The sequence below is a fragment of the Antennarius striatus genome, chromosome 18 (assembly GCF_040054535.1).
Source record: "Antennarius striatus isolate MH-2024 chromosome 18, ASM4005453v1, whole genome shotgun sequence".
Classification (NCBI taxonomy): Eukaryota; Metazoa; Chordata; class Actinopteri; order Lophiiformes; family Antennariidae; genus Antennarius; species Antennarius striatus.
Window position 1 is genome coordinate 11,833,261 of NC_090793.1, and position 10,390 is coordinate 11,843,650.

Here is a 10,390-nt window from a genome sequence, read left to right on the forward strand (position 1 = left end):
GTTTTGTTGCTTGATGCCACTTTGGATTTTGCACGTTTATCCCAAAGTGTCATGCACAATTAACCTCCTGTCCTTTTCTCAATCACACCTGTGCTTCTTAATTCTTTACCATCCAAGGTTTAGCTTTCTGACTGGTGTGATACCCTTGGAATGCTCACCACTCGTCTGAGTGTTGTGTTTGCAAATGCCTTGATCTGAAAGGTGATTTGAAAAAAAAGAGCAAGACATTCTGATAGAAGAGTGCAAAAAACCAGGCTGGTCCTGTTGTATGACAGAGTACAATTAGATCACCACACACACACACACACACACAAACCAAGCTGATGGAACAGCAGGGGAGGTGGCCACACAAAGCAGCTCTACGAGGAATCCAAGACTGGAACTGCCACCTCTTGCAGCACCATCATACTTTACTCACTATAGGCTTGGCTGCATTAACCATAGCAGCTTAATCAACCTGCAAGAGTGCTGCCCCAACAGTGTGAGCTGCTTCAACCCGAACACATATGTTTCATGGTTTGCTTTTTGTACTTTCTCTTAAAATGCTTTTTAAAAAAAAAATAAAAATTACTAATGACTAATGCTAAAACTAGGGAACAACACATTTTATTAAAGAGTGAGTCAGTTACAGAAATATTTTTATACATCACAAATTACATTTCTCCAAAAGACATCACATTTCAAATTATTTAGGCAGGTCAAAAAAAGTAGTCAACACATTTCAAAGACATCTTCTGGTCACGAGGCATGGGTTTTGTTCAAAATATGTCAGTTTTATGCTTACAACAAGGACAACGCAGACTGCTCTTTAAAGTATCATAAACCAGACTGAAGTGCAATCATGTAGTAATTCTGGCTTGACGACAACATACTTTAGAACAAATGCTGCCATGTTGTCACTGATGGAAGTTCTTACCTTGGACAGAAAGACATAAAAAGAGTTCAAAATATCAATGCCAGTGTTTGATAGTGGTAATTTATGGCACTGGTACTTTTAGTCACTGGTTAAAATAAAGGTAGTAGCTGCAACTAAGGAAACAATCCTTGTTTTGGAAAATTAAAAGCCCCGAGGCTCACTGAATCAAATTGCACTGAAGTCCCCAGAAGTAACATGTACTAGTAAATTTCACTTGTTCACTATATATATATATATGACAGGCCAACAACCAGAAAGAAAAATAAATATTTCTGTTCCAATAAAGTGCCCCATAACCAAACATGTTTATCATTGCACAAAGTAAAATTAAAATTGGTAAACATAAACCCTGAATGTTTTGAAGTAACATTTCATGCCTTCTGGAGACATGGAAACTAAATTTTTCCAACATCTTAACCATCGAGTGCAAGATCAGGATTTTTTCATAATGATTATCACTGGTTTTTAAGCTCGTTTGACATCCAATCCAGTCCTTCATAAAGACCATCCCCACTGGTGGCACAGGTCGCCTGGATCCACCACTTTCGGCTTTTGATGTTGTGAAGACCCAACTTCTCTGTGAGGGTTGCTACATTCATAGCCTTTGGAAGGTCCTACAAAGAATTCAATGTGAAAAGAGACAACTGTGAGTACACCAGAGATACACACGGACACACACACACACACACACACACACACACACACACACACACGTACTTTCATTAGATAAACTTACTTGTTTGTTGGCAAGTACTAGTAGCACAGCATCACGTAGCTCTTCCTCTGCCAACATTCTCCTGAGCTCATCACAAGCTTCCATGCATCGCTCGTTGTCATTACTGTCTACAACAAAAATAAGTCCTACAACAAAGGTAAATCAAACAAATTAATGTGCATCCATATGTCCAGTGTCTTTTAAATACAAAACAAAAAACAAACTGAATCCTGACAAAACCCATCACAAGCACAGGTTGTGACACATCTGAACATACCTTGTGTATTCTGGAAGTAATGACGCCACAGTGGTCGAATTTTGTCTTGACCACCAACATCCCAAACTGTGAAACTGATATTGCGATACTCTACCATCTCCACATTAAAACCTGAAAGTAAGAAACAGTCAGTTTTAAAATAAACTTCAAGCTTCTCATTATTGGTCGAACGGAGGGACAGACTAACTGATTGATTGATTAATCCTGAAGGAAATTGCACATCTACTGTTCAACACATACATAATACATAAATACTGGATAAACACCAGGAAAAAGAAAAGAAACACTGACAACACAAAACAGGACATACCACAAGACATACACTACCCTAACAGACATATACAACACCAACAGGACATATACTAAAGAACAAAGAGTGTAAAATAGAATAAAAGTGATGGACAGCAGAAGGCGCACCTGGTGGTTAAGGTACATCCTTCTTATATAGTAAGACACATCATTATCTCAATGTCTCAATGTATGCACCACAACACCTTGGAGTCGGATACAGTGATAAAAAATATGTAAATTGACATTCTTGTCGATTAAATCAAAAATAAAAATCCCTTTACCTATTGTGGGAATAGTAGTCACGACTTCTCCAAGTTTGAGCTTGTACAAAATAGTCGTCTTTCCAGCAGCATCCAGGCCCACCATGAGGATTCTTACTTCTTTCTTACCAAATAAGTTTTTTAACAGCTTATCAAACATATTCCCCATAGTTGTAGCTGTTGGAAACTACCTGTGACGAATTAAATAACAACCTAGAAAGAAAAATAAAATTGAAATGATAAATAAGAAGTTTCTATGAATGTCTGAGTATAAAGCGCAATACTGACAGTAACCAAGTTTCAGATTCTTAACTTGCTTAACTTGTTTCAGTGTCTTTGATCATATGGAATGGAATGTCCTTGCTGGATTGCAGCATAACAAATTGTAATGTAAAAACTTTTGGCCAATAAATATAATTTATTCTGTAAATGCGTTTGACTATTTATTGGTCATTTTAGCAGCCGATGACCCAAAGATGTTGTTTACAGATTATATTTCCATATCAGCTAATTAAATTGAAGAATATTACAATGGACTCACTCTGTGATCAGCCCTGAGCAACAAGCTGCTATCAACTTCTGGGGTTACAGACGATCGGTCACACAGACGACTGATGGTGAGTTTCCTTTCTTTCGAGACAGCAACTACATTTATACGTCGAAAAAGTTTGCGTTCTTCCGTGATTCGCAAAGGTGTTTTCTTTCTCGTGAAAATGACGACATTCCTGACACGTCAGATGTTCCACACATGCAAAAACTTCAGTGTACACCAGGCTCGGAAATGTCGCCCCCTGTGGCCGAGGTTTGAATTACAAGATATGTGACCGTATGAGGAACTGGCAGTGTTTCCAGGCTTTACTCCACCTGCGACTCAAAGTCAGCTGAGATGGCCCCCAGGCCTCCTGCGTCTCTACACAGATCACTAGCTATAGAAACTGAGTGAATGAAATCAAAGGCCATGCAAACTGATACATGATTTAACCTTGTGCACTACCCAGTGTAAAGAAGTGATATGGCAACACATGGACATAATTTTCCTTCCAAGGAGTCACATTGATTGAATTTTAAACTGCCAACACAAAACATATACATAATTATCACAAAAATCTATTATTTCATTAAGCAAAAATCACATCTTTCATCTATACAGTCACTATTGGCATAACATTTTAAGGAAAAGACTCAATGCTAGAAACTCTCACCTCTGGTTGACATGAAAATGACCTGTATGGCAATACAGAACTTTGTCATGATGAAGGCTGCAAAATTCACGTGTTTACTTAAATAATCTTCCACTATGTGCATCCGTTTGTGCACCTCAGTGTCATTTTGTATGTTACTGTTGAAATACTTGTGAGTTCTTTGAAATACAGGTTTTACCTGTCATCATCTGATGGTGTGTTTTCTGATGTGTTTAAGCTGGTTAAAGCTGCCCCACACTGCTCCTGGTCTGATTTCTGCTTTCTCTTACTGTCCTATCTCTCACTGCAAGAAGATTAGGCTGTCATGACGATCATTGTTAGAGTTCTGACTTTAAATCAGAAGTCTGAATTTTAAAAAATAGAAGAAGACACAGTCTGAATTCAGAAGTCTGCTGATGATAAGGTTCACCTCCCCCATAAATTCAACAATTCATCGATTGAGGCAGCTCAAGGGTTGGCAATCTGGTGTCTGAGGTCTTTCTGGAGAAAGAAAATGCGACATAGAGAAGAAACTCTGATGGAATTACAGAATATGCCACAGGTAAGAACTTAAATCAAGTGCCATCAGATTTTGTTTTTCAGAATTTGCCTTACTTGCAAGACTGATGAAGTGGAAAAGTGACAAAGTGGATAAGTATTACAAAATTCTAATTCACAATGAAATACTAGAAAGCTATCAAAAATAATGGTTGTAATAAATCTTCAAATACATTGCAAAACTCTCAAAAGTTTAACAGAGTAGTGGCAATTTTGCACTGAATTTTGTTCGGACTTCCTTCATTTTAAGGTCATAAGGGAATGGGGCTAGAACACATTCCAAATATCTTGTAAGGTACACACATCCTTTCCATCAAACCCGATAACGAGGCCAGGATAAACCCGATAACGAGGCCATATTTCCATACTTCTTCCCTCATGTGCACATCGACCAATCCGATCGGCGACAGAATAAATTAATGATTGGATGAATGAATGAACAAATTAATGAACGAACAAACGAATGAATATATTTTTGAGGCAGGTAGACTAAACAAAGCGAAAATGAATCCACAACAAGGAGAAGCAAATACAACACTTGAGAAGATCATTATTTGAGTGGCAGTTGTCACTTTGAGACAGCAGCTACATTTATGCGTCGAAAAAGTTTGCGTTCTTCCGTGATTCGCAAAGGCGTTTTCTTTCTCGTGAAAATGACGAAATTCCTGACACGTCAGATGTTCCACATGTCCAAACTTCAGTGTACACCAGGCTCGGAAATGTCGCCCCCTGTGGCCGCGGTTTGAATTACACGATATGTGACCATATGATGAACTGCCAGTGTTTCCAGGCTTTACTCCGCCTGCCACTCAAAGTTTGTGAGATGGTCCCCAGGCCAACTTTTTTCTCACTCGAGGCAACTTTCAGTCAAAAACCGCAGAAGGTGTACTATTGTAGATAATATGCTCAAACGGTGACAATTAAGGTTAACAAAAATACTCGGCATTGCTGAAAGCTGTACGTGTATTACTGAAAGCTGTTGACATTCAGACACAGCTCCTGGATCAGCTGGTGGTGTCCACTGACATCAGAACTCATCTGAAGGAGGTGTGCGCCTCTTGTGGTGCTTTCAAGGACAAGGACTAATTTTAGACAAATCACTCAGCTACAGGCCGAAGTCTAACCAACCAGAGCATCGACCTTCATCTAAACATGGAAATAGGTTTCACTACACATACTCAATAAACTGGGGAGAATTTTAAAAGTTCCTTGCAGGGAGGGATCATTTTGAAGAATACAACAATATTCTAAAATGAACAAACTGAACTGATTCTTTGTTTTAGGGGTGAATATAATCAACTAATTAAGGTGTAGTCTATTATATGATAACTTGCAGAAAGGCTTTTCTATACTTTGAGTCCACTTTGTTCTCGGCATATAAAAGTAAAATCTTCTTTGCAGTTTCTTTCTCCTACTTAAAAATACATTTCTTTTTTTTTTACCTTTATAAAATTGGAATATTACGAATATTAAATAATATATTGAATCAAATTGACAAACAGGTAAACCTTTCAAAACAAATGAACTGAAAAATGTCAGAAGTGTGCTGTTATCTGCAAGAGTAGTGAAAAGAGAGGGAGATAGGCAAAAGAGCAAAATGAGAGAGAGAAGCACTAGAGGGCACTGAGGAGCTGCTCTACAACTTTACAAATTTGAAGCGGGTGCGTCACAAGTTAGATTCTTTAAAACAGCAGTCTCCTCCCTTTTTTGCGCCACGGACCGGTCTCATCTAAAACAATGTTTTCACGGACCTGCCTTCATTTGCTCAATAATCGTTAATGGTGCCAGGACAGCTTTAGTCTAATAATAAATCATCCGCAGTAGTTTTATGTAAAATGCAGACAATGAACAACTTTTTTTTCATAAATAATCAACATCTCTGTGAACGAAATAATTGTAAGAAATAATTATTAAAAACTCGATGCAAGTGACTGCACTGATGAGGTTTATTTTGAAATATAGCGACTTACAAGCATTCAACGTAGGAGAAATACTGATCATTTCCAATAAAAGGGTGAACAAGTAAATTAAATAATAACAATAATGAGAATTAGTGGTTGGGGACCACTGATCTTGGGGTAACGGGAGACAATGACATCTGAAGTGTGTTCCGGACGTCCGGTCTACTCCACAGTTTGGTTTTCTTTACGGTCATTGCAGAAAACCCCGCTTCACAGATAGGAGGTTAGAAATGGAAGCAGGGTTGTCGATACTTTTTGGCCAATCTCAGGTTAATCTGCCTTGATTTTAATCCAGAACACTGGCGCAGTTGTTGGCGCTTTAATTTAGGGGTAATGGCTGGTAACCTGTCACGTGATCCAGACCTGTCAAGCGGGACAGACGCATGCATTCATCTGTGCGTCATTTCGCACAGACGTCACTTTTCAATATAAAACATCCTTAGCCTGGTAGTCAATAAATTTTTTTTTAAAAAAGTATCTCTGATTTTAGTCAAACTTTCCGTGCCGCCCGGTACCAGGTTGCAACCTGGTGTTTGGGGTCCACTGACATTGACGGATGTAACATAGAATTGGGTAATTTTTCAAAATAAAACATTTTTCAGTCTCTGAAATCACTAAAACGGAAGTAAGGAAGTAATGTAAATTATTTTTTCTTTTTCTGCAGTCTGGTACCAAATGACCCATGGACCGGTACCTGTCCACAGCCCGGGGGTTGGGGACCCCTGCTTTAGATCATGGACAACAGCAAGTTACCAGATTGAACTTGTTGAATGTATAGAAAGGTGACCACAGAGGATTCAGTCACATTCACTTCCCACTGTCATTAAATGTTTTTTTGGAGATGCTACTAAGCTCAGCCTCTTGTTCCTCAGCCTCACAACATCTTTGCTCTTCAAGCAGAGAAAGGACCACCACCATCCTAATCCATCATACTATAGTCAGACTGGAGCCAGACTCCATGACAACCATTCAAGATGGGAAGCAAAGGCCGGTCAACAGCCCCATGACCCCCAACCTCGACGGCAGCGACATGACACAGACTCCTCTGATGGGGGGTCTCCTGTCCCCCGTATCCCTGTCAGCCACAAGTCAGATTCTGCTGCTGTCACACAGAGTCACAGGCGGCGCCATGACACAGATTCTGACTAATGTCCTCGATAGTCCCCAATTAAAAGACTCATTCCACAGACAGAACGCTCTGCTCAGGAGCTGGACTGCTCCTGAAGCTCTCATTTACCCTGAACATCGGTTGCGATCACGTTATTGAGAATACCATATGAAATAAAACTTTAATGTTAAGCATTTACAATGTATTTTTATTCATCCCTCACTTTGGTTTGTGATGTTGAATTGGGTTAAGTTATCTAAATTAATCATGAATGTTTCTGCAGGCAGAAACAATCATGTCTTGTGAGCTGCTGAGAACATGAGAGAAAATATGTAATGATACAAAACTGCAGCTGTCTCTTTGGAAATGTTGCTGCTTGATGCCTCTTTGTATTTTGCACGTTCACTCCAATGTGTCATGCACAATTAACCTCCTGTCCTTTTCTCAATCACACCTGTGCTTCTTAATTCTTTACCATCCAAGGTTTAGCTTTCTGACTGGTGTGACACCCTTGGAATGCTCACCACTCGTCTGTGTGTTGTGTTTGCAAATGCCTTGATCGGAAAGGTGATTTGAAAAAAAAAAAAAAAAGAGCAAGACATTCTGATAGAAGAGTGCAAAAAACCAGGCTGGTCCTGTTGTATGACCGAGTACAATTAGATCACCACACACACACACACACACACACACACACACACACACACACACACACACACACACACACACACACACACACACACACACACACAAACCAAGCTGATGGAACAGCAGGGGAGGTGGCCACACAAAGCAGCTCTACGAGGAATCCAAGACTGGAACTGCCACCTCTTGCAGCACCACCATACTTTACTCACTATAGGCTTGGCTGCATTAACCATAGCAGCCTAATCAACCTGCAAGAATGCTGCCCCAACAGTGTGAACTAGGAGGTGTTCTCCACATTGTTGCTTCAACCCAAACACAAGGTGCTTTGCACCACCTTAGGGTATCACAATTTTTCATGGGTCAAAGAGTGATCATAAAAAATGCATTTTTTATGATAAATTCTGCTTTTGTTTGTTTTGCTCTTGTTTTGTTGTGATACAGAATAAAAGATATGTCTGTATAATAGTAATGGGCAGCACTGTAAGAGGTTTCTGGGTTTGATTCCTGTCTGCACAGTTTGTATTTTTAGGGGGTTCTCCGACCCCCCTCCTCCAGAAATATGCAATTTAGATAAACTGATCACTACAAATTGTCTGTTAGTGTCATCTAATCCAGAGTGTACCCCACCTCTCGCCTATAGCCAGCTGGGAAAGGCTTCAGCAGACCTGTGACCAGCAAGGTGGATAAGTGGCCTAAAATGAGACAATTACCATCATCTCATTTCTAAGCAGATGGATTGATGATTATAAGAATCTTAAAAAGCCTTGGCTAATTTATTATACATGTAGCTCAGTCAGGGGAGGCACGGTGGTGCACTGGGTAGCGCTGTCGCTGCACAACAAGGCGAGTGCAGGTTCGAGTTTACATGTTCTCCCCGTGTCTGCGTGGGTTTTCTTCAGGTTCTTCAGGTTTCTTCCACATCCAAAAACACGCACCTCAGGTTAACTGGCCAGTCCAAATTGCCCGTAGGAGTTATTGTGTGTGTGTGTGTTTGTGTGTGTGTGTGTGTGTATGCGTGATTGTATGTCTCTATATAGCTCTGCGGTGCACTGGCGTCGTGCCAGAGTTTGCCCCGCCTCACGCCCTATGACAGCTGGGATAGGTTCCAGTTCCCCGTGACTCGCGTAAGCGGACGAAACAGTCCGAAAATGAATAAATTCATGAATATAGTTCATTTATTCATTCATTTGTTTTTTTATTTATTCATCATCTTAAAGTTAAGACAATCCATTTATCTAAATTGCAGGTTTCTGTAGCAAACGAAGGCAGAAATAATTATAAAAAATTGTTCATTTTTTATGATCACTCTTGGACCCATTAAAAACTATAATACCCTAAGGTGGCGCAAAGCACATTTTGCACTTTTTCCTGCTTCTACAGGCCTGTCAAGTCATTTAGTGCTACATCTTGTTTTGTGATGATGGCATTGTATTTAGTATTGACTGGGGTGTGGGTGATTGCTATTTTATTGCCAAAGAAACATTTTGGAGAAAATCACAAGACTACGATGAATATTTGAATGAATTTAGCTAATGTTATTGATAGGCCGGTTGGACTTCCGTCAGGGTCAGCTATTTCTGCTACAACCAGCAGATGGGGCAGCAGGAGGTGAGGAGGGCGGGCGAGAACAGCAGGAGGACAGAGGGGTCTTTAGTGATGGACCACACATTAAGCACTCATCGCTGTCCCACTCTATATCTAAAATCTGTAGATGTAGATTTTTCCTGAGAGATCGCTTTCTGCAGATTTTCATCAAAACTGTTGCTTTTTTATGTGTGTGAGGAAACTGCAATTGTTTAGAATCGGGGGAAATTCAAAAATTATGACTAGTTTTTAAACAAAACTGTTCCACATTTAGAATCATTTTAAGAATTGAACAAAAATTCTCAAAATTCTGATGAGTCATGGTTTGACTTCATACAATTTCACTGGTTTCTTTGATGTAAAAAAATTCTGCAACACATTAATATAGCTCTTTAAAATATTATCTTATTAAAGTTTTCACAGTACACACAAGTTTGGAAAGTTTAATCATTCTAATTGTTTCAGGTTATTTAAAGCAGTTATGGTTTCCATTATGCTGAAATCTAATGCCACACCAATATTTCTGTATCTGAAATCATGTATGTGGTTCAACTGTCCCTCATCACAAGAACAAATAAGTTTAATGTGATATAATTTCCTCATAGAATTAGCTGCACTACTATAAACCACCGTATAACAGAAATTACGGTGTAAAGAACAGGGTTCTTTCGTATTTAAGTGTAAAAAACTATAAATAATCTATGAAAACCTAAAAAAATGGACAAGACAAGGAACAAATTCTAGCTACAATGTGTTTGTTCATTTTCTGTAGATTCAGAGTGCAGCTGTTGCCAGGCCTTGAGTTGTGACATCAGAGCCCAGGGCAAACATGCACAATGAAGCCTTACCTACTTTCTCCCTCATATGTCCACATGAGACGCATGTCTTTTTTAA

General features: G+C 39.4%; 1 protein-coding gene across 1 annotated transcript; it reads right to left on the reverse strand.

Moving 5' to 3' along the window:
* Nucleotides 1–590: 590 nt before the first annotated feature.
* On the reverse strand, nucleotides 591–3,227 carry arf1 (ADP-ribosylation factor 1). Its single transcript, XM_068340392.1, has 5 exons — nucleotides 3,001–3,227; nucleotides 2,481–2,672; nucleotides 1,909–2,019; nucleotides 1,653–1,777; nucleotides 591–1,530 (listed from the first exon to the last, which is right to left on the reverse strand). Exons 2-5 carry the CDS (start codon nucleotides 2,626–2,628, stop codon nucleotides 1,372–1,374), a joined length of 543 nt encoding a protein of 180 aa, XP_068196493.1. The 5' UTR covers nucleotides 2,629–2,672; nucleotides 3,001–3,227; the 3' UTR covers nucleotides 591–1,371.
* Between the last annotated feature and the right edge of the window lie 7,163 nt (nucleotides 3,228–10,390).

Excerpts from the sequence above, each read along its gene's own strand:
- arf1 (XM_068340392.1), bottom strand. The coding sequence starts at position 2,628 with ATGGGGAATATGTTTGATAAGCTGTTAAAAAACTTATTTGGTAAGAAA. Across the intron at positions 2,020-2,480 it reads GACTACTATTCCCACAATAG|GTTTTAATGTGGAGATGGTA; the intron begins GTAAAGGGATTT and ends TCTTACTTTCAG. Across the intron at positions 1,531-1,652 it reads TAGTACTTGCCAACAAACAA|GACCTTCCAAAGGCTATGAA; the intron begins GTAAGTTTATCT and ends AATTCTTTGTAG.